Source organism: Onychomys torridus, chromosome 2, assembly GCF_903995425.1.
Source record: "Onychomys torridus chromosome 2, mOncTor1.1, whole genome shotgun sequence".
In the NCBI taxonomy this organism is placed as follows: domain Eukaryota; kingdom Metazoa; phylum Chordata; class Mammalia; order Rodentia; family Cricetidae; genus Onychomys; species Onychomys torridus.
Window position 1 is genome coordinate 79492659 of NC_050444.1, and position 26716 is coordinate 79519374.

General features: G+C 37.5%; 1 protein-coding gene and 1 non-coding gene across 2 annotated transcripts in view; both read right to left on the reverse strand.

Annotated features, from left to right (window-relative positions):
• Shoc1 (shortage in chiasmata 1) overlaps nt 1-26716 on the reverse strand; it is an 82906-nt gene that overhangs the window by 20876 nt on the left and 35314 nt on the right. The window contains 13 exon segments of the mRNA XM_036179886.1: nt 2221-2332; nt 3783-3900; nt 4102-4280; nt 5972-6041; nt 11187-11259; nt 12401-12579; nt 16484-16588; nt 18631-18807; nt 19213-19338; nt 22085-22255; nt 22469-22720; nt 24354-24596; nt 26412-26506. Coding sequence (XP_036035779.1) covers nt 2221-2332; nt 3783-3900; nt 4102-4280; nt 5972-6041; nt 11187-11259; nt 12401-12579; nt 16484-16588; nt 18631-18807; nt 19213-19338; nt 22085-22255; nt 22469-22720; nt 24354-24596; nt 26412-26506 — 1900 coding nt within the window.
• On the reverse strand, nt 5414-5485 carry Trnaa-agc. The gene has a single exon. It is a non-coding gene; the product is annotated as a tRNA-Ala (tRNA).

Sequence of the window (26716 nt, forward strand, 5' to 3'; positions counted from 1 at the left end):
TATATAGTCTTACTATGTTAAGGTTAAAACTTTCCTTTTTAAAATTAGACAAAAAAGGAGAGATGCTGTAGAATAACCCTTCTGTACACTGTGAATATGTATTCCTCTCATTGGTTAATAAAAAAGCTTGGCAGGAAGACATTGGGCAAGACAGCCTGACACAGAGAGAATTATGGAAGGAAAAAGGGTGGAGTCAGAGGAGTCACCAGCAGATGCAGAGGGAGCAGGAGATGAATGTGCCATGCTAATAAAGGTACTGCCATGTGGCAGAATGTAAATAAGGAATATGGGTTAACTTAAAATGTAAGAATTAGCTAGTGACAAGCTTGAGCTACTGGCTGAGCATTTATAATTTATATTAAGCCTCTGAGTCAATTATTTGGGAAGCAGCTGCTGGGTATTTGGGAACATGCAGCCGCGATAGGAAAACTCCACCTACAGTGTCATTCAAGACATGTCTTACTTCTAACAGAAGTTCTATAACTGTGGATTAAGACAGTTTTTCCAAGTCAACAAATAATTAAGAACTTTAAATATTTATTATGTATACAGTGTTCTGTTTGCATGTATTCCTGCATGCCAGAAAAGGGCACCAGATCTCATTACAGATGGTTGTGATCCACCATGTGGTTGCTGGGAATTGAACTCAGGACCTCTGGAAGAACAGTCAGTGCTCTTAACCTCTGAGCCATCTCTCCAGCCCCAAGAACTTTAAATATTAAAGAAACACTGTCTCTTTAATAATCCAGGACTTGAACTTTTCCATTATATCATTCTTATATTGTAATTTTTGCTTATCAAATCAGACCTCACCACATTTACTAATAATTTGTATTCAAACCTGATATCCAATCTCCATTTCTTTGCAACTGGTACCTCAATCAAGCAAACATATAAGAAGACTCTTCCAAGAATTTATACACCTTAAGTTGCAAATCATGTATTCTGACAAATTTGTGAGTCTCACAGTCATGATGTTAAGATGTCAGTAGCTGTGGTCTGAGTGGCAGCATTGCAGGCGAGGAGGTAGGTCTAAATTCTATGTACTTTTAGAGATTGTCTCTCTCTTTAAAAAACAACAATTTGAAGTAATCCCTATTTGCATTAGAGGAAATGCCACATTTCTAACTATTAATTAATATCATACTTTCTTGGGATGGAAAGATGGCTCAACAGTTAAGACCACTTACAACTCTCATAGAGTGCCCAGATTCACTCAGTTCCCAGCACCCAGATCAGGTAGCTTATAGTCGCCTGTAATTCCATTTCCAGGAGATCCAATGCCTTCTGGATCTTTGAGCACCTGCATGCACATGGTGCACATAAACTCACAGTCACACAATATACATATAAAATAAAAAGGAAGTAAAGAACAGACTACCTAACCATATATAATTGTTCTGTACTTTCTTATATGAAAATGTGGCTGGTTCTTGGTTTTCTTTATCTTGCTTTGTTTGTACAGCTAGTGATCACACTCAGGGCTTTATGCATGCTAGTCTGCACTCTATTATTTGCAGCCTTCAGTATTTTTTTAAACTTCCTACACTACTTTTCTCTTTTAAAATAGGCCAATATACAATGCTAAAGATTTTTTAAAAACATATTTATTTATTATGTATACAGTGTTCTGCCTGCACAATAAAAGAGGGCATCAGATCTCATTGTAGATGGTTGTGAGCCACCAGGTGGTTGCTGGAAATTGAACTCAGGACCTCTGGAAGAGCAGCCAGTGCTCTTAACCCCTGAGCCATCTCTCCAGCCCCAGATTCTTCATTTACTTTATCATTTTGCTTGTTTGTTGTGAGTTAGGGTCTTGTTCTATATAACTCAGGTTGGTCTCAAACTTGCAATTCTGTCTTAGTCTCCTAAATGTCAGGACTGCAGATAAACATTACTAGGCTTGTCTTGTCTTCATCTTCCTTAAATATGTTAACATTTATATGGCATTCAGGAAGATTAGCAGTCATTTTCCATTGATAATTTGGCACACTGTGCCCATACACAAAATTTAGAAAAGATCGCAGATTATAGTTAAGCTCCATATAGAAAAGAAATTACATAGTTGTATTATTTTAATATGCTTGACTTTCTAGCTTTAATATATTTTATTAATAAGTGATAATTTCACACCTTGAAAACATTTGTTCCCTACTCCTCATACTAATCTCCCCAGATTCCCTTCCCTCCTGATTTTCTATTTCTATTACATAGTTTTACCTGCACAACCACAGCGGTATGCTCATCAACTGTTACTACTACATAATGCTCTGTGCTTCCAAACAGTTTCAGTGACTCACAGCAGCATCTCTCCACTAGTGTAATATTATAGCTGCAAAAGACAATATTCTTCAGTTAAATTAACATCATGGCTGAAAATTCTCTTCAGAGTACTATGCTGTCCTTCTGAATATTAAATTATGTGAATTACTGTTTTTTCATAAATGAACTTACCCTTTAAACTTTGGATGAAAATTATGATTTATTCAGTATATAAAAGAAAGCCTACACTTCCTTTAATCTGTACCTGCTCAGCTTGGAAGGTCTCTGGTGTGTTTTCTATTGGTTTCACCTTGAATTGTGTTAATCTCTTTTAAAATTTTTATTTATTTATTTAAAGATTTAGTTTTAATTTTTATGTATGTGTATGCATGCATGTGTATGTGAGTGCATGTGTATTCTGGTGCCCATGGATGTCAGAAAAGATTCCCTAGGTCACTTCTAGAGTTACAGGTGTTTATGAACTGCCCAACCTGGGTGCTAGGAACCAAACTCTGGTCCTCTGCAGGTACTGTTAATCGCTGAGCCCTCTCTCCAGCCCGTGCTAATTCTTTTTTTACAGTGACAACCCTTTTAAAAGGTATATGCTGTCTTACTAATTGTGCTCTTAGTCTGTATACTATCATTACAAATATTTTCACCCATTTATCCTAGTTCTTTAACAGTGACTCATAAAATCAAAATATCACATCAAAAGACTGTAAGAGTCTGCATTTATCAGAATTTTCTTTTCTCTCTTTTAAATGGACTTACTTTTAGAGGTCAAGCTGTTGCTGGAGGTTAAATCCAGGGCCTCACAAATACTCAGTGGCCTCATAACACATACTAAGTTCACACGACAAATGAGCTACAACCTAAGTCTGTGTGTACACTTTAACTGCTTTTGTGAGGTAATCGTTTTCATGAGTACCCTATTATATATAGTCTTTCAATATGAAAACAAAAGCATAGAATGTTGATTTGGATTTTATCTGAAGCAATAAGTCACGTTTCCTTCATTGATGTGTACTTCAATAATCCTGTATACTTTCATACAGTATTTTTTAATTTAAAATGCTCAATGTTGATATAACCTTAGAACTAATGACCTGAAAACATAATTTTCATTTAGAACTTCATAGTCCTGTTTTCCATGCTGTTTTTAAGCAAAAATTATCATTTTGAATATTATAAATGGCTCAAATGTTTGAACATATAATTCACAGAAAAAGAACACACAAAATATTTTTATGTGCTGGTAACAAAAGAAATTTAGATAAAATGCAAATTAAAGAAAAATTTAATTTCATTTTGTCCATAAAATTAGTACATATTATAAAAATACTCAATAGTTATTTATAGTTTAGGTATTAGAAATATAAATTGATAGACTCTGTGGAAAGAAGTTCTTGTATAGTTTAGTCTTGGGTCAGAAAGACAAGGTATAGCATATACAGTGTAATTCATCAGAACACACACACATACAGAAGTGCTGAGACCAGCAACTAAAAATCGTGGCTTACTCAGATTCCAGCAGCCGGAGCATTTCTGGGGTATTAAGCACTCCTTCAGATGCAAAAAATATGTATGGGATCTTAATCTCCAAGAGAAACCCACCAAATCTATCCAGCAAGGTGTTTCCTAAAGAAGAGAATTATGAATGTTTACATTTTCTTATACCACACCTCTCTTTCTTTTGTTTAGCAGTAGTACTGCAGGTGTATGTTAAACTATGTAATACAATGTTTGTTTTATAAATAGAAATCTGAACAAAGAAAACTGTTTCTTCAAACAGAACAGGTCTAGTCTAGTGGAGAATAGGCCCCTGGCTTGTCTCCTTACTTTTCAGAGCTGTGTCTGGAACCACGACTTTGAAGGCCAGGAAAGGTATACTCAACTGCTGGCAGAGCTTGTCCCAGCAAGAGTGCCCCACGTGATTGTACTCCACCACGAGTGAGAAGCTGCTCCAGGGGAAATCTGCTCTGATACAGTGATTATGCACAACCACACAGGAACTTGTCCTGAAGACAAAAGCAGGTGAAGACAATGGAATTAGACCTGTCATTCTTTAACTGGAACAGTAGAGATGGCTTCCTGTGCTCTCCTGACCTTGCCTACTCAACCGGAAAAGCATCAGCACACTGTGCTCATCTCTCCCAACTGTGTTGACCTCATTCTATCTTTCTTTTGTTGTTTTGTTTATACTTTTTGAGACAGAGTTTCTGTGTAGCCCTGGTTGTCTGGAACTCACTGTATAGATCAGGATGGCCCCAAATTCACAGAGATCTGTCTGCCTTTGCCTCCCTGTGCTAGGACTAAAGGCATTCACCTCCATGCCTGGCTTTCATTTTATCTTTCTCTCGGATAATCATACTTAAAAAAAATAGCAGAACATACAAAATTTCATATGCTCATATCCCAAATGTAATTCTGATTTAATTATCTGAGTATCATGAATAATAGACATGATTACATGAAAAACTGCCTCACCTCACCAATGTAAAAATCTTAATTTTGAGAATCTCCATAGTAGGGTATTTTCTGACAGCTGTCAGATGGAGTTGTTTCTTCTGAATGGGCTTCAAAAGTGTTTAATGAAAACAAGAACTGATGGACACAGCAGTGTAAGTGCCACATCATCTTCATGTAATACAGCACGGCCGTAAGTAAAACCCTCCACTACTCCTTTCCATCCGGGTCAGTCCAGAAGTTTAAAGTGTGTATACCCAGTTCTTATGGGCTCCTATTTTATTTATATTTCTTTTATTATTTGGATCCCAATATTAGAAACAGTTTCTATGTGAAATCAGACAAAATAAAGGCATTTAAAAACCCAACTCTAGGTCTATTACCAGCAGGCTGTCCCCAGGAAGAAAGGAAGCAGATGTGACAAACCAAGAAACTGAAGAAAACAAGGTTATCTTTTAAAAGATAATTCTTTTTTCTTTCTTCCCTTTTTGTTTTTCCACAAGACAGGGTTTCTCTGTGTAGTTTTGGTGCCTGTCCTGGATCTCGCTCTGTAGCCCAGGCTGGCCTCGAACTCACAGAGATCCGCCTGCCTCTGCCTCCCGAGTGCTGGGTTAAAGGCGTGCGCCACCACCGCCCCAGTAGTATTTCTTTTTTGTTGTTTTTTTTCCCTTTTTTTTTTTTGGTGGGGGGGAGCTGAGGATCGAACCCAGGGCCTTGTGCTTGCTAGGCAAACGCTCTACCACTGAGCTAAACCCCCAACTCCTCCCAGTAGTATTTCTATTCTAACAACAATGATGATAATTTTGGGATCTTTAATTAAGACTGAGCTAAATTCTTGGATGCTAATTTTATTAAACAGACATGGCTATGTTGAGAGTTAAAAGTGTTTAAGGCATTTTTTCATGAGGAGAGTAAAGCTGTGGACTTCAGAGTTTCTTTTTTTTTTTTTTTTTTTTTCCGAGACAGGGTTTCTCTGTGTAGTTTTGGTGCCTGTCCTGGATCTTGCTTTGTAGACCAGGCTGGCCTCGAACTCACAGAGATCTGCCTGGCTCTGCCTCCCGAGTGCTGGGATTAAAGGCGTGCGCCACCACCACCAGGCCACAGTTTCTTAAAGAGAACTCTGGGAGGAACATCTTCCCAAGTAATAGGGACCAAGGCCATGGCCACTCCTAGCCAGTGAGCTACAGTACAGCTCTCCCTTTCCTGTGGAGCTGTGCCATATATTAAAAATATACAATCTTACCCTTTTAAAACACCAGTAGCTTCCAGAAAATCTTTTCTTTCATTTGAATGTAAAACAGTCAGTGTTAAACCTGTTGGGGAAAAAGGGAGTTTTCTTTCATCGAGATTTTTTTTTTTAGTTTTGGTTATAATTTTTTTCCAATGCCACAAATGTCACTCTCATAAAAATGAACTAAAATTCTGTAAGCAAGGAAATTATCTGAAATATGATTTTCCAGATTACATTTCTATGTCTAGTTTATTAGAAAGCTTATAACATAAGCAATATTTCTGGTGTGTATACATGAAGATCATGTCAATTTTTTATGCCAACAAAACCAGTCAAACATTTAATTTTAAAACAGCCATATTATACACTCATTAGTTGTGCATTTAATCTTATTTTGCCCTAAATCATAGTAATTCTTATTCTTTCTCTAGCCAAAAATAAGTACATAACAATATCAGCAAGAGAGTCTATTTCAATGTGATATGAACATGTGTGTATGCATTTGTTTAGTGTCTATATAAGAAATAGAACTTAATGAGCATCAATCATTCACGATTTTTAACTTTAATTTAAATTTCTTGCTAGTATTTAAATAAAATATAAAATTCAAACACTGTATCCTGCTGTGGGATGTCTTTCTGTATACTGTGAATATATGTTGCTCTGATTGGTTGATAAATAAAGCTGCATTGGCCTATGGCAAGGCAGCTTAGAGGCAGGCAGAAATCCAAGCAGATAGACAGGAAGAGAAAGGAGAGACAGACAGATGCCAGCTTGCTGCCCAAGGAACAACATGCCAGCAGACTGGAACACGTGGCAAAACACAGATTAATAGAAATGGGTTAATTTAAGTTATAAGAGCTAGCTAGTGAGAAGCTTCCCATGTGCCATGCAATTGGCAATTAATATAAACCCCTGAATAATCATTTTATAAGTGGCTGTGGGACCGCAGGCCAGGTGGGACTGGAGAAAAACTTCTGATTACATTTGGCGCTCACCATTGGGCACTGATCCACATAGAGCTAAGAAAGCTTAAAGATTCTGAACACACAGAAACAGAGTCACACTTGGCTTCCTAGTCTCACAGTCTCATGCCAGTAGCAGCTTAGAGACTCCTCTCCCAACAGCTGTCTGTGAGAGAGAGCTGGCTGCCAGCTGCCATGAACTAAGCAACATGGAAGATTCCTGCCACAGTACACAGTGGCATCTCCAAGCATCACAGTGCACTGTGTGGCAAATTTAGTTTTTGCTAGTACAGATTTTAAAAATGGGGGAGGGGTGGGGTTCTGGGTTACACGTTACACTCTCCTTGACAGAGGCATAGACCCACTGCCTCCAGAGTTGGTGGAGAGCATGGTGACCAGAGCTGGTCTGGTGGTGAATTACCTCCGCCATGTTGGGAAGCTGCGGTGGGCGGAGCCAGCAACCAGGCTTGCCATTTCTGTCCTAGCCTCTGCAGTTTAAAGCAATGGTCAGAAAATGTAAAAATGTAAAAAAAATGTAAAAATGTAAAAAAAAAAAAAAAAAAGCAATGGTCAGAAAATGATTACAGAAACACAGTAAGAAGAGATTCAGATGGAATAAAACTCTAAACAGTTTATAGTGTGTGTAAAAATGTATACAGGCTTGGAAGAGAGAGGAAAGGGAGTATATGTAGTTATATAAAGAAATAGATGTTTTTAAAAATAAAGTATTTAAAGAGACAGTAAAAGTAATATAAAAAATAAGCCACATAAAGATGGAAGTTACACAGAGTCTGGATTATATTGTCTCTGGGATTTTTAACTGCAGAAAGACATTTGATTGTAAAGGCTGCTAAATTAAACATATATATATATATGTTAAAGGTATCTTGACTTCAAAATTTATGTCTAAAAATATATTGCTTTGAAAAAGAGGTTCTGCTTTTGTTTCCATAGAAGATGAGAACCTGTGGATTGCTTCCAGGCTAACATGGTTTGATCAGCCAAGATTCCCTTAAAGGTCTCTGATGACACTGTGGCCCAGATGATCCAATATCCAAAATCAACTTCAAGGCAACTGACTACTGCAGTCAGGACTTGACCATAATTCTTAATTTTCTCAGGATCCCCATAAGATTGCTAGCACCCCCAACTAGCAGGAAGTAGTATGAGAAGCTACACCCAAATTCCCAAAATATTATTTATAAATGTTTATTTTTATTTAAAGAGGGTTGATTATAAATACAATCTCTTTGTAAAAAAAGGTGGATATAGATATGATAGGATAAAAGAGTAGATTATTGAATCTACTTTTAAAGTTTGTTTAAAATGTTTAGTATACCTATGGATTTTAGTTTATTGATGCAAATTTAAAGCTAATTTTTGTTATACTATATGTATATTTCTACTCTTGTTTAAGGTATGTTTATGCAGCTCATTTGAAATTATAATGTATAATTAAGAAATATAGATTAATAATTAGTCATCCATGATAATCAAACTTATAGTCATGTTAGTTAAGTTTTCTAGGTATACATAGATATATTTCAATTAGGTAGGTAATCTTCAAACACTTTAAAGACCTACAGAATATGGCATTTAAAATGTTTTAAGAGTGTAGACTTCTCTGAATAGTGAGACACATCTGCTCTTGGCAGCACCCATTTACTTCAAAGAGAAAAATGGGCATCAAAGACACTTTATATGGAGTTTATCATCTTGGCACAAAATGGCCATTTGGGCAAGAAACTGATCTTGCCTAGACTGCTTGACAGGATGTTATATAAAATGTACATGCAGGACCCATAGGAAGGTGACCACTGAACTATGTGAGGGGAGATGGTCCTTTAGGCTCCTGCTTCACAGAGGAAACTGCCAGACATTCAACAGGACACAGAGAGAAGCAAGTGAGAGATTCTAGACCTATGGGCTGAAGATGGATGCCCCAACATTACAGAGGAACTTTGGATGACTGTCCAGTGAGGCAGCTGTCTCTGTCATTTCCAGAAATGCTGCTTACAATGCATTTCCTGTTTACTTAGGCAACATTATAGCCTTCTGGGGTCTTTGATATAGCTGAAGACTAGATAGTTATACTTTTCCTTAGTTATGATAAAAGATAAATTAGATATGAAACTTTAGACTCATAAATATAGGATAGAATATTTTCTTTAATTTTGCCAAATACGAATGGACTAGATATTGTAATTGTAATTCCTGCTTCATAACTGTTCTATTATATGTAATTTTACTATGTTAAAGTTAAAACCTTCCTTTTTTTTTTTTTTTTTTTTTTTTGTGGAGCTGAGGATTGAACCCAGAGTCTTGTGTTTGCTAGGCAAGCACTCTACCACTGAGCTAAATCCCCAACCCCTAAAACCTTCCTTTTTGATTAGACAGAAAAGGGGAAGTGCTGTAGAATATCTTTCTATATGCTGTGAATATGTGTTGCCCTGACTGGTTGATAAAGCTGCATTGGCCTATGGCAAGGCAGCTTAGAGGAAGGCAGAAATCCAAGCAGATAGACAGGAAGAGAAAGGAGAGACAGACAGATGCCAGCTTGCTGCCCAAGGAACAACATGCCAGCAGACTGGTAAGCCACGGAACATGTGGCAAAACATAGATTAATAGAAATGGGTTAATTTAAGTTATAAGAGCTAGCTAGCAACAAGCCTGCCATATGCCATGCAATTGGTAAATAATATAAGCCTCTGAGTAATCATTTTATAAGTGGCTGTGGGACCGCGGGCCAGGTGGGACTGGAGAAAAACTTCTGACTATAGTATCCTTACATTAATCTAGCTTATTTTGGGTTGACATAACTAATTAAAGAACAGTTAGACTAAGTCTAAATTAATTCTATAATCTATTAGTGTACTTCCATACATTATAAAGTTCACAAAGTTATTATATAATAATGACATAGTAATGTTAACCATTATGTGTAATATTACTTGGTAGCACATAGTTTAGGAGCAATAAAGACAAGTATTATTTTTTTATATAGATCATAAGGTGACTCACATCATCGAAAGTCTAAATGAGTGTTTTATACTAGCTCTGATCCTAGAAACAAATTAATGACATGGTGAGCACCTTACTAGATCTTTAAATATGTAGAAAATGAAACCAGATTGTTCCCCATCAGTAGATAAAAAAACACTCCTGTAAGCGGGGCAGTGGTGGCGCACCCCTGTAATCCCAGCACTCGGGAGGCAGAGGCAGGTGGATCTCTGTGAGTTCGAGGCCAGCCTGGTCTACAGAGCTAGTCCAGGACAGGCTCCAAAGCTACAGAGAAACCCTGTCTCGAAAAAAGAAAAACAAAACAAAACAAACAAACAAACAAAACCACTCCTGGCTGAGGAGAGTTGTCAGTTTGACAGATTCAAACACTTGCAGTTGTATGGTCAAGATTTTTGTGTCAGCAGACGATGCTGAAATGAAGACAGCAAGTGTCAAAGGGAACTGGGTGCTCAGCCTGAAGCCCAGACAAGTGCTGCAACTGTCAATCATTTCCTCCCCTCCACATCACATGCTAATACTGTGTAGCACTTCCCTGATTTATTTATTTGTGTGCGTGTTTGTGTGTGTAGGTCAGAAAGCAACTTGCAGGTGTTGGTTCTCTTCTTCCATCATATAGGTAGGAGTTCACATTCATACACACAAATAAATAAAAATCTGAAAGGAAAATAATCAGCTTCCATATGAGAGGGCTACAAAGGAAGCAATGGCTTATGGGAGAAAGTCACGTTTCAGTTATAGTGTGATAGAAACTGCCTGCATGTAAGCAATGGGTTCCTAAGCTCAAAGCAGAAAGGGCTGATGGGGGTATCAGTGAGCAGAGCTGAAGTTATACAGTGACACGAGAAAACTGGTAAGATACTATCTCCTCAATTACTACCTATAAGACCTAGTACGCTACATAATCTTTATGAATGTTTTCTTCGTTTATAAAACTGAGTTGTTAAGCAGCCAGTATCAGTGTAGCAACTAGGAACTAATCTACAAAACAAGTTAATTCTTAATAAAAATACATATAAGTATTAAAGATATTTAGCAGACTTAAGAGTCTGCACTGGTTTAAAAATTGTCAGTTAAATACTAATGAAAGTTTGAGCAACTGGAGACTCAAACCACTGGTAAACCCCACTGAGTCCTAGGTTACGAGAAGACAAATTTGTGGTGTTTTACTGTCAATAAGTTAGATCAGTGCATTTGTGTAACTGAAAGCATTTACTAAATGAAGCGTAAGTTAAATGCCCTACCTTCTATGTTCTTAAGGGTTTTAATAAGCAACTGTTTTTCTCCATCTGAGTCCATTCTTAGTATAATCAGTACCTAGACAAAAGGAAGAGTTCCACATGTAGTGCTGAATGACTATTCTTTTCTTATGTACTTATTTTTTATTTTTTTGTGGTACTGGAGGTCAAACCTAGGGCCCCACACATGCTAGCAAGTGCTCTACCCTGAGGTATATCCCCAGCTGGATTATTCTTCCTCACAGTTTTGCTACAGACAATGAGAGCAGAGTTCCCACATGTGGTAGCCTGTGAACCCCCGCACTAAGGAGGCCTAGGCAGGAGGAGCTGGAGGTCAAGGCCAGCCTCTGCTGCACAGAGAACCCAGCCTTACAAACAGAAAGGGAGCACACGGGTTACAAGGTGAATACTCCTGCTCTAAACACGGGTAACAGCAGACATCAAGGAGGGCAGTGTTTTGAGGCAGTGCCTTGGCGTTCCTCTCTATAATACCCACGCACAAGTTGTCTCAGTCCTTTTCATACTGCTCATTTCAACCCCCCAAGTCTGAACTTATCGGAGAAACAAAGCAGCTGCTGCCTTTTTGTCCTTGGCAAGCAGTTTTTCTTCGAGAGGGAGCATAGCAAATTTCTCATTTATTGACTTAGCGACCTGTGAAAGTCACTCAAGGAACTGTAAAGTCCAGGATAAAGCAGTGACCAAGTGGAAAGGGAAAACAACCCATATAAACTTGTATTCGGATCTCGGGTGACTACTTGTAATGCTTTTCTGCGAGATTAGGTTTAAAGAGGTATTTTGCCTTAAAACTTCATTACTTCAGCTCTCACATAATCGATGTAGGTTATGTGAGAAAATAAAAAAAACATAAGGTATTTTTTATAATATCATGTCAGATGAGATTCTAGATTATTTCCCCCAAATAAATTATTGTAGTTATATTATGATGTAAATTTCCATGATCTTGTATAAATACCAGGCGGGGAGAACCAATCCATGACAATACTTTATAATAGAAATTAAAGCATTTTAAATTGGAAGGCAATGAATAATGACACAAATCCCCTTTCTCTGCATCTGAGATACTATTATCTTACTTGAGGAGGAAATTGTCAAGAGCCAAACAGCCTATTTTATAACTTCAAAGTTAAATGCATAAAATCATAAATAAGGGGGCCCTTATTCATATTAATTACTTTATCTGCATTAGCTCAATATCCAACCTTAATTTGCTGTTGACTTTGCAACCAGCTTAGTATCTGACATTGCAATTCTTGGATCTTATAGTTGGTTTTTGGCCCTTTTTCCATAATAAACTGTAAAGTTTTCAGCTGTCTCCAAATGTTATCCAAGCAGGAATCTAACACACTTTTGTAGATATCTTTTGCCTTCGACAAATATCCTGTTAAAGAAAATTAGGGAAAAATATTAAACCCTTTAATGTCTTTGTCTATAACTACATGGCAAAAATCACTAAAAGAAAATAAATCTTTTCATTTTTTTGTTTTTTTGAGAGAGGGTCTCTCTATGTAGCCTGGGCTGTCCTGGAATTCACTACATAGACCAGGCCATCCTGGAACTCACTATGTAGATCAGGCTGGCCTGGAACTCCTGCCTTTGCCTCTGTCTACTGAGTGCTGGGAGAAAAGGTGTGCACTACCATGTCTGGCTAGGAAATAAATCTTAAGTGACAGCTAACAGATCTGGAGAGATGGATCAGTGGTGAAGAGTACTGGCTGTTTTTCCAGAGGATAGAGAATCAGTTCTCAGCACCTACATGATAGATAACAATTGTCTGTAACTTTAGTTCCAGAGAATCTAATGCCTCTTCTGGTCTCCACAGGCAATGCAAAACACTCAAACACAGAAAATAAAAATAAAATGAACAAAATGAAAACAAAAACAGTGACAGTTAACATTTCATTTAGTCCTATTCTGATTTTAATAAAATATGTTGCTGTTTTAATTTAAATTTATACCCATTACATAAATACTATTAAGTATATATGCTTATGGAATACTATGTAATATTTTGATACATGCACATGCTGGATAATACTGTTTTATTTTTCTTTTATTCTTTTCTTTTTTTTTTTTAAATCATAGTCTCACTGTATATCCTTGGCTGGTCTGGAATTTGTTATGTGGATCAGGCTGGCCTCACATCACAGAGATCCATCTGCCTTTGCCTCCCAAGTAGTTCTGGAATTAATCAGTACAATGCTGAAATCAGATAAACATATCTTCCTTGTCAAACATATAATGTCTTTAAAACTGGGTGAAGTTAATAAATCAATACCACATGTCTCTTTTTAAGCTATATAACATTAATTTACTTGTACATATCTCCATATGTTTAATATATCTTATTTTCTCCTGCTTCCTGCTTATTGAGTATTAATTCACTCTTTCTACAAACTTCAGAATCTACACTTACATGGAAATCCTTTTGAAATATTTATTCATTGGAATTTTCTTAGTATTTAATTTATGCAACTTTGTACCTGAATTTTGTTTTTTTAATGCACATGGCAACCTCATTAGATTATAAAAACACAGGGTAAAATAAATGGTATTTATTCATAATTATTTTGTGCATCTGCCAAAACACTGGAGTCTAAATCATGCACATAGGACAGAATCTTAATATGTTCTGTAGGATGGTCTCAAATTCCAGGGCTCAAGGGAGCATTTTAACCTCCCCAAAAGCTGGCATTATAAGCATATCCAACCATACCTGTCTACAAAGGGCAACGTAAACATGAAAGAGCCTAAATCTTGTCCTTGAATGTTCATATTTAGAAAATCTAGATTTTTATCCCAAGAATTTCTTTTTGACAAGCTCACAACCACATGGTGGCTCATAACCATCTCTAGTGGAATCTGATGCCTTCTTTTGGCATAAAGTTGTATATGCAGATAGAGCACTCATATACATAAAATTTTCAAAAAGATATTTGGGTAATTAATGAAATAATAACTTAAAATATTTACTTCTTATTCCATATGTTTTACATGAACATGCATGTCAATTTTTATATTAGTACTGCGAGGCTGACAGGTAACTTTTAGGTTGACTTATTTTTTTGTTTTTGTTTTTAATGATTACTTTTTGTTTATTTATTTTTATGTGCATTGGTGTTTGCCTACATGTATGTCTATGTGAGGGTGTTGGATCCCCTGGAACTGTAGCACGAAGCTTCAAAGGTCTTATTAATGAAAATAAACCTGGAGCCAGATATTGGGGTGAATGCTGGAAGAGCAGAGAGACAGAACAGGCTACAGCTAACCCCACTTCACCAATTCCATAGCTGATCCTGTTTCCTCAGACTGGAAGCCTCTGAGTCCTCAATCAAATGGGTCTTAGCTGAACTGCTGCTCAAAAGCCTAAAAGCTTAACCAGGCTCTAGTTCCTGGTTCTCACGCCTTAAATACCTTTTTGCTTCCTGCCATCACTTCCTGGGATTAAAGGCATGTGTCACCATGCCTGACTGTTTCCAGTGTGGCTTTGAACTCACAGAGATCCAGACAGATCTCTGCCTCCAGAACACTAGGATTAAAGGTGTGTATGCCATTTTCTGGCATCTATATCTAGTGGCTGTTCTGTTCTCTGACCCCAGATAAGTTTATTAGGGTGCACAATATTTTGGGGAACACAATATCACCACATTTTTCCTTTTTTGTCTAAAATTTAAAAAAACATATAACTAATACAAGAAATGCTATATCCAATAAGTATATACAATATATCTATAATCAAGAATTACATTGACAATGTCTAGTCCATTAACATTTGACAGATTCAGATGAAAAACTCCATTATATATATTAACAATGTCCACTCCAGTAACATTTGATAAACTCAGACAAAAAATTTCATTACTTATCCTATTTAAAACAAGTAGTTCCTTTTTAAAAGTAGATTCAATAATTGACCTTTTTATCTTATCACTGGAACTAGAGTTATAGACAGTTGTGAGCTGTCATATGGGTGCTGGGAATTGAACCATGGTCCTCTGGAAGAACAGTCAGTGCTCCTAACCTCTGAGCCCTCTCCCCAACCCCAAGATATTGACTTATGTTTTACCTCCTTTTTCAATTTTTTTCAAATCTGATTCTCATTACTGATTCATTGCTGTTGTTTTGTTTGTTGAGACAGGGTTTCTCTGTGTAGCCTTGGCTGTCCTGGGACTCACTCTGTAGACCAGGCTGGCCTTCAATTTACAGAGATCCATCTGTCTCTGCCTCCCAAGTGCTGGAATTAAAGGTGTGTAATACCAACTACCTGGCTCATTACTGATTCTTAATACTGCTGTCTGGTCTTAACATTTTAAAAAAGATTGATTGTAGGCCAGGCATGGCGGCACACATTTTTAATCCCAGCACTCAGGAGATAAGGCAGGTGGATCTCTGAGTTTGAGGCTAGCCTGGTCAACAGAGTGAGTTTCAGGACTACCAGGGCTACACAGAGAAACTCTGCTTCCTCCAAATTTCTGTATGTGTATGTTTGGGGGTAAATGCACATGAGTGCCGGTGCTGTGGAGGTCAGAGGCAAGAATCCCACTGGAGCGGCTCAACATGGGGCTGGAAACTGAGCTGGGGTCCACTGCGAGAACGTATGTACTCTTAAATACTGAGCCATCTCTCTAGGCCCAGAACTAACTTAAAAAACAAGTCTAATCCAGTAGCACCTCTTTTCAATCTCTTTTAGCCCAGTACAGTAAGGGCTAAATTATTTTGTATAGCAATAGCTAGTTCTTACTTTTTAAGGCAAAGTTGCAAACATATACTAAGGACCTAAAATGTATATGACAAAATGTCAACTCTCACATTAAAAACCAGTACATAATTATGATTATACATTCATATATGTATAAAGCCATCAGAACTCTGCAATTCAGACCTAGACTACCAGCATAAACAATATATGCATACATATATACACATATATATACACATATACATATATATATATAGTTCCAGTCTGGGCTGAGAGTCTTGCTTAGTGATAGACTGCTTATTTAGTATTACAGTATTAAGGGGCCCTGAGTTTGATTCTTAGTACTGAAATGTGTATAATATACTATATATATATATATATATATATATATATATATATATGTGTGTGTGTGTGTGTGTGTGTGTGTGTGTCCCATTAATAATTATGACAAAATGTATGTTGATCAGTATAAGAGGCAAGAAGGCTACATAATTTTTCAAGAAGTATATCTTTTTCAGAAAAGTAAAGTTATTTCAGATGGACTATTCAACAAGAAGAAAACAAAAATAAAAAATTTCCTACCAACCTAATGCTGTCTCCAAGCTGCATGTTAAAAGGACGTCTCTAATTGTTACCAGGAGATGTAAGAGAGCAGCGTGCCTGAATGTTATTTCTCTGTCATCATTTTTACCTATACAAGCAAAAACATAGTTAACACATTAAAGTTTTAGAATATGTATCAAATTTGCTTGATAATAATAGCTAGTATCTATTAGCGAGTGCTTACTGTTGTTAGGCTGTGTTAGATAAGCAGGTTACTTCATCGACTCTCTAATAATCCTGTCAGGATTACTGTGATCCTCATTATGGAGGAGGACACAGCTTTAGTGAGGATAAGTGATGCTCAGGATAGCACTAAGCCCAGACAGCTGACTGCCCAGCTCATCCCCTATTGGCAAAGAATATTCAATTATGTTTACTTTTTTTGAAGGAAAAAAAACAACAATAGTTCCAACCAAGAAGAAAATTAAATTAGTAACTTGCCATTTGGTTAAGATAGAAGCAGAGATTTTTTATAAAAAAAGAAATACTTTGAAATGGAAATAGATATCTCAAAGTGTTAGCTCAGAGATATGACTCACATAAGAGAAGTATTCAGAGGGATGAGCCAACTGCCTACTTAATGTATTCTATGCACTTCTGGAACTTTCTGAGGAATGGTTGGATTCCTCTACATGTACAAGTGTGAGATGGGGAGAGGAGGACACGCATATGCCACCCACATGCGTGGGGGTCAGAAGACAACTTGCATGCGTCTGTCTCTCCTTCCAGCATGTGGGTTCTGGGAATCAAACTCAAGTCACCAGGCTTGGCAGCAAGGACCTTTATCTGCTAAGCCATCTTGCTGGCCCAATTTTGCTTTATTTTTGTTGTTTCAGGGTCTCACTTTGTAGCCCTAGATGGCTTCAAATTCACAAAGATCCACCTGCTTCCTGAATTGCATGACTAAAGTCATGAACCATCATATCCAGCAAAGATTTATTTATTTTTTATTTAAGAGTATATGTGTGTATGAGTTTATGTGCACCATGTGCGTGCAGGAGCAGGCAGAGGCCACAAGAAGGTTACAGATCGCCTAGAACCTAGATACAGGTGGTAGGCACCACCATGTGGTAACTGAACCTAGGTCCTCTGTAGGAGACGCACATGCTCTTAAAACAACTGAGCCATCTCTCCAGCCCACCTGTATTATTTTTAGAAGTGCTAATTTGTTAACATATGTATAATTTAATGAATTTAGAAAATTGACTTTACTAACAAAACTAGGTCCAGATAAGACAGGGCACATGGAATACCACACCAGACTTAAAAATGAATGGTCGCAGGCAGACTGGAGAAGGAGGCTAGATTTCAAAATGTCACTCAACAAAAGGTAAGTTTCCTATTTTTCCTATTAGTATGTCCTGGCCTATACCATAGGCAACTACAAACCCCAGTGTGCATGCCCCAGCAGGGACAGCAATAACTCTAAGAGAAGTTCTCCATCCATGGCATGAGCAGTGGGAATGGGCACTCATATGGATAAGGAAGAGTAGAAGTCTACTGTATTATTCTAAAATCGTTGCTTATTCTCTCCTTCCCCAGAACCACAGTGTTAGAGGCCAGCCATGACAACAGTAATTACTGGATATGGTTATGTCAGGTGCCAAAAGCCCCTTCTGAATATGCAGGAACAGTTATCATGAGCTTCAGCCACCTCTGATAACTCTAGTATCTTTGGTTTAGGTTTATTTCAATAAATTATTCTCATTATTTATGAGTTGTATTTCCTGCTTCTTTATTGTCTGGCGATATGACTTTACACTAGATCTCATTAGTTTTATGTTGTTGGGTGCTGGTTATGTTTATGTTTATATAAATCTTGTGTTTCATTATGGGATGCAGTTAAGTTCACTAGATCTTGTTTTTACAATTCTGTTTGGGCATGGTCAGAGCAGGGCCAAGTACTAGTTCCAATGTGAATAGTTATGGGGTTAACTTCATTTTTGTAGATGGAGATCTATTAAATAATACATATCATTTAAGAGATTCATTGAGAATCTTCTGGGCTTGGCCAAAACGTGGGTATTACATGCTAAATTACAGTTAAGGTTTCTTCCAGGTCTGAGGTCTGCATTGCTACAGTTGTAAAAATGTGCCTCCTCAAGTAGTCTGGATCTGATTTGTACTCACCTTGGTGAACAGCATCATTTATTATTTTTTCTTGTTCCTTTAAGAAGAATCTTGTTTGGTCAAATATGACAGTGGCAAATTTCCAATTAGCAGCAGGGTAAGTACAGAGGCAAGCAAGTTTGTTTAGGACGGGAGTCGCTGCTGCTTCTAGGAGACAGTATGCTTGGCACTGGGTGTCTGAAAAATAACAGCATCCAAGTCAGGGTGTGTGAAAAGGTCAGTGCGCTGTCTCTGATAACCACCTTTATTACCCTGACAGTGGGCGAGAGAACAGGTCATCATGTGTTATGTAAGAAGAGACTGAGGACTCCTGCAGTTCAGTCTTCTCACATGGATGTCGGACGAGGCTCTAGTTTTAATGAAGGCAGAAACAGCAGTTAGTGGGCTGGAGCATGACTATGGGAGAAAGACATGGATGTGCACAGGCATCCCATGTCTGGAAGAAACTTGAACGTAGGAATGGAATTAAGTTTCTGAAACAAATAAAGACAATTACAGGAAAATAAGGTACGTTCTACCAATCCGGGAGAGGACTTCCAACTCAAGTGAAAGAGAATGCAATCTTGAAAGCATACTGCATACCTGATGCTTGAATCTCAATGACATTATCTGTTCTTTCTTGATTTCTCTCCTTTGGAGTTTTGTTATTAGAAACAACAGGACTTTCTTCTTGAAGAGTCAGAGAACACTTTTCTTCATCTTGAAATTCTAGCAAAAACATTAAATTGTTCACTTTAACACAGTGTTCAATATCAGTTGCTAAATTTCTTCATGGAAGTACATTGAGACTAAGTTAAACAAATTATCCACAGCAGTGAACCTAACGCTGTGCTGAGTACAAAGTGGATGACCGAAGTGGGAAAACTTTGGCATCTGGTCAGAATTCAGCCCCAATTCTGACAGCGGCCTGGGTGTCCTCATATGTCAACATGGGCTAGGATCCTACCTTAGGTACAGGGGTCAAATGCCACCCAGTTATGGACACATAACTCACCTCCGTGCCTTTCCAGAGTTGTCTTTCTACTTAAAACCTTCTCCTGGGTTCCAAGCCTTCTAAGGTCTCCATCCTTTCTTGGGATACCAGTTTTTACTGCTTACCCTCAGGTAAGCCATCTTCTACATGAAGTTTTCCATAGCTGCCTGCCTTACTTCCAGCCCAAACAAACCACCCCTCTTTTACTTGTTTATTTATTTATTTATTCATTCATTCATTCATTATTTATTCATTTATTTATTTATTTGGTTTTTCGAGACAGGGTTTCTCTGTGTAGCTTTGCGCCTTTCCTGGATCTTGCTCTGTAGACCAGGCTGGCCTAGAACTCACAAAGATCTGCCTGCCTCTGCCTCCCAAGTGCTGGAATTAAAGGTGTGCACCACCATCGCCTGGCATCCACCCCTCTTTTAATATGCAATTCAGTACCTGATACAGTGTTTAATAAATGCTAGGGTCTTTTTTTCTTTTTTAGGTATTATAGGGGATTCATGTATGTATGCACACAGCTATTTTAACTAAAATATTGTCACCCACCAATAATATGATTATAAGATACTTTTAAGACTGTATTACCAACCTGAGGTTAAAAGTATGATAATGGAGTGGGACATGGTGACTATGCCTACAAACCCTGCACTTGGAAGGCTAAGGCAGGAGGATTACAAATTTGAGGCCAGACATGGCTACACAGAAAGATCCTGCCTTAAATAAAAATAAAGAATCCCAAGTATAATTTGGAGAATATCTAAATTAGATTATATCATCTTGAAGTAATACTGCCAGTTAATTTAAAGTAATCTGAATAGATACAGTCAAGTGATATTAATTATTGAAGTTTTTGAGAAAGTTAGTAAGACAATCTGAGACTATTTCCTTCTTTGGGGGAAGTTCATTTCCTTAACGTACATTCAGTAATGAGCTTCAGCACATTTATAAATGACTGTCCCACCTTTTGGAAAATTGGACACAACTACATGACACCAAGAACCAAATCTTGTCTCCACAGATAGAACATAGGACTGCAAGGCCAAATTATACTCTAAGCAACATAAACACTTTTTGTACCAATTTCGCCAAGGGAAAGTCTATCAAAATTATTCTAGAATGCACCAGGTGTGGTGTTGCACACCTTCAATTGAAGCACTTAGGAGGCAGAGGTTGGATCTCTGTGAGTTTAAGGCTAGACTGGCCTACAGAGTGAATTCTAGTATAGCTACATAGTGAGACCTTGTCTGAAATAAAAATTATTCTAGAGTTCTATTTTTTTTAATATAATTTACTTAACTTTATTTTATGTGTGTTGGTATGAAGGTGTCAGATCCCCTGGAAGTGGAGTTACAGACAGTTGTGAGCTGCCATGTGGGTGCTGGGAATCGAACTCAGGTACTCTAAGAGCAGCCAGTGCTCTTAACCACTAAGCCATCTCTCCAGCCTGAGTTCTATTTTTTTTAAAACTAGAAGTGAAATGATATGACACTGTACTATTTTTGATATGATTAGAAGCAGGAAATATATGACAATTACAACTCAAATAGAAACTTTGATAATATTAGAAAGAGCAATAAGCAATTAAATGAGAAAATATGGAAAATGTGTAAGTACACACTGAAGTGTGTTAAAGTACTAAGATAAAGCCCTAACTGAGGAGCTACTAGTAACTGATAGCTGCTGGGAGAGTGCAGCCCTTGGTAGGTCTAACCAAGCTCCAAAGGACGCCACCACTTAAGAGCACATAGGTAGCACTAATGGGGTCCAATGGGTAAAAAAAAAAAAAAAAAAGGTGGGTCTGGAGAGGTGGCTCAGAGATGAAGCACACTTACTGCTCTTGCAGAGGACCCAAGTTCATTGGCCAGTATACTCATGGCAGCTCCCATGTCTGTAACTCCAGTTCCAAGAGACCAAGCACCCTCTTCTAGCTTCCATGGGCACTAGGACTCATGCAGTGCATATGCACACATGCAAACAAAAGACCCATACACATAAAACAAAATAAAGAAACCTTTTAACAAATGAGGACACAAAGTTGGGTGGGTATGAAGTGGAGGATGGATCTGATTGGAGATGGGAAGGGGGAAATGATAGTGTTAAAAAGAAAATGTTTGAAATTCTTGAAAATACTGACATAAGATTGTACGTTAATTAAAAAAAAGCATGAGAGAATGATCAAGTTAGGAATACTAAGCTTATATCCAAGCTATACAAAGCAAGTTTTATAAGGAATGGCTTTGTTACTAATTAAAATGTGCTTTTTAATCTTTGAAAGCACATTTATATCCATATTCATATATCTATATCTAAATCTATACCTACATATCTATCTCTGTTTATAAGGAGTGTCAATGGCACTTTCCTTGTCTATGAAAAACTATACAGTTCTTAGAAGAGCTTTAACTCCCTGGCATTTGTATAACAGACAGTGCCCAGTCTATGTGTCTACCCCAAAGTTTTACTGTTACCCACCACTGTTTTGGTCATGGCCTGTGACTTCAGCATCTGAAGTCAAAGTCTTGTATTTACTTCTCAGAGTAATAAACTCGCTCAAAAGGTCCAAGTCATTCTGTTTTTTATTGTAAGATGCCTTGACCCGTAAGGAGGAAGCTGATTCAACAGATGGCACAGAGTTATATGGTCCTACATGACTGTTGTCTGTCTTCTGAATTATTCCAGCAGCTAGTTCTTGGTCATTCTTTGGATTTTCTTCCTTTTCTGGTTTTTTAACAGAGACACATTCATCAGACATATCAAATCCAACATGACAGTTGTCTGTCTTCTGAATTATTCCAGCAGCTAGTTCTTGGTCATTCTTTGGATTTTCTTCCTTTTCTGGTTTTTTAACAGAGACACATTCATCAGACATATCAAATCCAACATGACAGTTGTCTGTCTTCTGAATTATTCCATCAGCTAGTTCTTGGTCATTCTTTGGATTTTCTCCCTTTTTCGGTTTTTTCACAGAGACACATTCATCAGACAAACAAAGATGCGGCACTTCTTTTTCTGAAAATGGTCTCTTCTGTGGACATAATCTGGGAACACTGGTAGATTTCGCACTCATAGGCACGATGGGCAAGGGACAATTCTGATGTTCTAACCAGGCTGGAAACAAGAAGATAAAAGACACCCAAATGATTTCTATACCTAAATGAATAACTTTTGGTTATAGATTCCTAGTAACATAATTTTATCCTTAGGTGTTGTTTGTTTATTGTTTGGAAAATGCATTTTTGCTTCTAAATAAAATAAGCTTAAAAAACCATAAAAGTTTATCATCTCTTTTCTTTTCTTTGAGATAGGGTTTCTCTGTGTAGCTCTGACTATCCTGGAACTCACTTTGTAGACCAGACTGGCTTCAAACTCACAGAGATCCACCCGCCTCTGCCTCCTGAGTCCTGAGATTAAAGGCGTGCCTCATCACTGCCTGGCAACCATCTCTCAATACTAGGAGTTCAATTACGAGGCAAAGAAGGAACTCCGGTAAAGCTCTGTTGCTAATAGGTTATAATGAGTCACAGCCTTGGACAAAGGGCTGAATCCAAAAAATATTTTTAAATTCTTATAAATGAACATTTAAAAAGAAACCTAATTAAAAAGTTGGCAAAAGGTTTGAACATTACACACACCCTACAATATAGATGAATCATGATGTTGATTAAAATATGCCAGTCACAACAGACCAATATTTGACAGTTTTTATTTATACAGGCTATCTCAAAGAGGCAACTGCATACAGACAGGGAACAGTCTGTGGTGATGACTCTACACGTCTGGCTTTATGAAGACCCACTGACTGATGCATTTTAAATTGTGTGGCAAATTCTATTGTAATAAATCTGGCCACTAAGTCTGTAAAGATACTAAGCACTATTATGTGCTAGAGAAACACAGAATAACGCCACAAGAGCCTTATACATGTCCATTAGAAAGGCTGCTTCCATGTATCTGAAATTCACACATTAATGGTGGGCATGTACAATGGTGAAATAATTTTGGAAAACAATTTAATACTTTCTTGTAAAACCTGTAACACCTACAATAACAATAAGCAATTTTACTTCTGTATATCCTTTCAAGAAAAATAATACCGTGCCCATAAGAAAGACGTGTTGCACAAAACAGTCAAAGGAGTTTTACTCACAACACTAAAAAATTGGGAATAAATTCTGAGGAGATGGTCACACTCTGGTTAAGTACGCATAATAAGTACATATCAATAAAATACATGTATTAGTGCTATACATAGCATGGATGAATCTCACAATGCTAAGCCGAGTTGAAGAATCTAGGCACAGAGCAGGTGTGGTGGTGCACACCTTTAATCCCAGCACTTGGGAGGCAAAGGCAGGCAGATCTCTGAGTTCAAGGCCAGCCTGGTCTCTAGAGTGAATGCCAGGACATAGAGAAACTGTGTCTCAAAAAACAAAAACAAAAACAAACAAAAACAAAAAAAAAAAAAAAAAAGAAAAGAAAAGAATGGCTAGAAGCTTTAAAAGTAAGACTGCAGATTTTAGGCAGAATAGGGTTTTAGGATTAGTTAATTAAACTGCTCTATTTTTCTGAGAAGAATTTAGAGCCCTGGAGGGCCAAAAGTCCTAAACTGGCAGGGCGAATATATAACACATATGTGCAGTGTCGAGGCTTTGTGAATGTCTTCGCAACCATGGAGGAGAAGCCCAGTGTCAGACATCTTCTCATGAAATGGTCAAAGGAGTCTTTACTATCCTGTACTCACGGCCCAGCTGAAGCATGTTTGTAGGCAGGAAGACCCCCAGCTTAGTCTCCTGGGAAGACAGACCACTGTGACACAAATATGCCTTCAGATGCTCCAAGGTGTCGGCCAGTATTGGATTTAGTCTTGCTTGTCTCCACCTCTTTGCTTTTGCAGGGCTAATCACAAGGCTGTCTCCTTTGCTAGAAAAGATATTCCTCATGTCTGCAAGAGAATATTGACTGCTGGGCTCTTGACATCTTGGAACTTGAAAACAAACACAGGGAAAAAGAAATGAAAAACATTTGGACTCACACTGAAATTTCTTAATGAAACACATTTTCACACTTTGGGAAAGGTGAAATTTGAGGCTATATCTGGTATTTTGTTTTCAAAATGTTAATATGTGTGTAAGTCCAAGTTAGTTTAACAATGGAAACCACACAATTTCTTCTTCTTCCTCCTCCTCCTCCTCTTCTTCCTCTTCTTTTGAGACTCTCTCTACACAGCTCTGACTGTCCTTAAACTTGCTCTGTAGATGAGGCTGGCCTTGAACTCAGAGAGATCCTGCCTGCCTCTGCTTCTTGAGTGCTAGGATTAAAGGTATGTGTGTCACCATGCCTGGCTATTTTAACTTCTTGATATTCCCAAAGACTGAATAAATTTTTTTAGGGCTGGGGATGTACCTCAGTGGGTAGAGTGTTTGCCTTGCATGCGTGAGCCCTGAGTTCAGTCCTCCAACACTCTCTCATGTCTCTTCATAAGGTCACCTTTTAAAACCTCTCTTCACTCCACCCCATTGTTCTGCTTCCAGCCACTGCAGAATTTCCAGAAGTTTAGGTCAATGAACTGATACTGTATGAATTCTTTTTGGTCTGGTTTCTTTAATTCAGCATAATGACTTTGAGAATCATGTATGTTGTGTGAATAGTTTATCCTTTTTTAAAAGATAAAAATAATTATAGATCTAATGCAACTATAAGAAACAATGCAGAGATATATACTCTCCTGTTTCCTCCAGTTATAATCACACAACCAGGAGAATGGCACTGTAGCAACCTATCAATCTTGTTCACGTTGTCTTAGCTTAGCCTATTCCTGTGTGTATGTGTGCGTGTGTGCGTGTGTGCGTGTGTGCGTGTGTGTGTGTGTGTGTGTGTGTGTGTGTGTGTGTGTGTGTAGTTTTATCACCTACCTAGACTTGTGCATCCCTCATTATACTCGATACACTGAACAGTTCAGTCCGAGGGGTCCTCCCACCTGCCTTCAGGCCCACATCCTCCTCTCTCTTGCTTACCCTCCTATGAACACTAGTCCCCGGCACTCACTAGTCAGTTTTCCATATCTAAAATTTTGTTATTTCAGAAATAAGGTGGAGTTGTTCATTTCTTTTGATTAGTTGGTAGTATTTCACCTTATATGTCTATCACAATTTGCTAATCCACTCATTTATTCAATGGACATGTGAAATGTTTCCTGGTGGGGAGTTTTTCAGTTCTGAGAATTAAACCCAGAGTTTTTTGCATTGCTACCCTGTGCATGGATCACGGAGCTATATCCCACACCTTGTTTCCAGGTTTCTACTTTTATATCTGTGTTTGTCTTTATATAAACCCATGCTTTTAGAAAATAGACAACACTATCACTATTATTCTAATTGTATAAATAAGGAGAGAGCCTTGGAGGGGGTTATTCCACTCAAAAATTATTTTATTAAATTACAAATGTTTTTTGTTAAAGATTTTAAACCATCCTTCTTAGAATGCTTGAAAAATGGAAAACTTTTACATTACTTTTAACATTAGCTATGTAGAATACCTTTTGCAACTAATTTACAGACTAAAAAAATACAAATTCTTTACACAACATACAAGTGTATGTGTTAGATATTTTTCTGGATTTTACAGATAAGAACTATGAGAAAGTCAGCCAGATTGATCCCTTGTTTATCTAAAGAGCCTCTAAAAGATAACTGGATTTGTATTATGTTCCCTATTTCATGTTATGGAATGGGCAAAGAAAAGCATCTCACATGTGTACTCTTTGCACTCTACTTACTATTCAGTAGCAAGCGTTCTGTACCTGTCAGCAAGAAAGAGACCCGAGAGTTTCTGCAGCTTCCCACTTGCCACAGCATACAGTATTCGTTAGTTGATTCTCCGGCACTAAGCAAATTGCTGTAAAAGGAGAATAGAAGTTTAACTCATCAATAGTATTGACTGTTTTGTATAACAATTTTAAGAAGAGTACTGTTCTAAGTTTTTTTCATATAAATGCAAGTAAAAATGAACTCTATTTTGTAAATGCATAAAACTGAAGTAGAGTTGTATAAACCAAATTTCGAATTACTTTTTCCTTCCCTGAAAGATTTGGTATTAATAAATTCC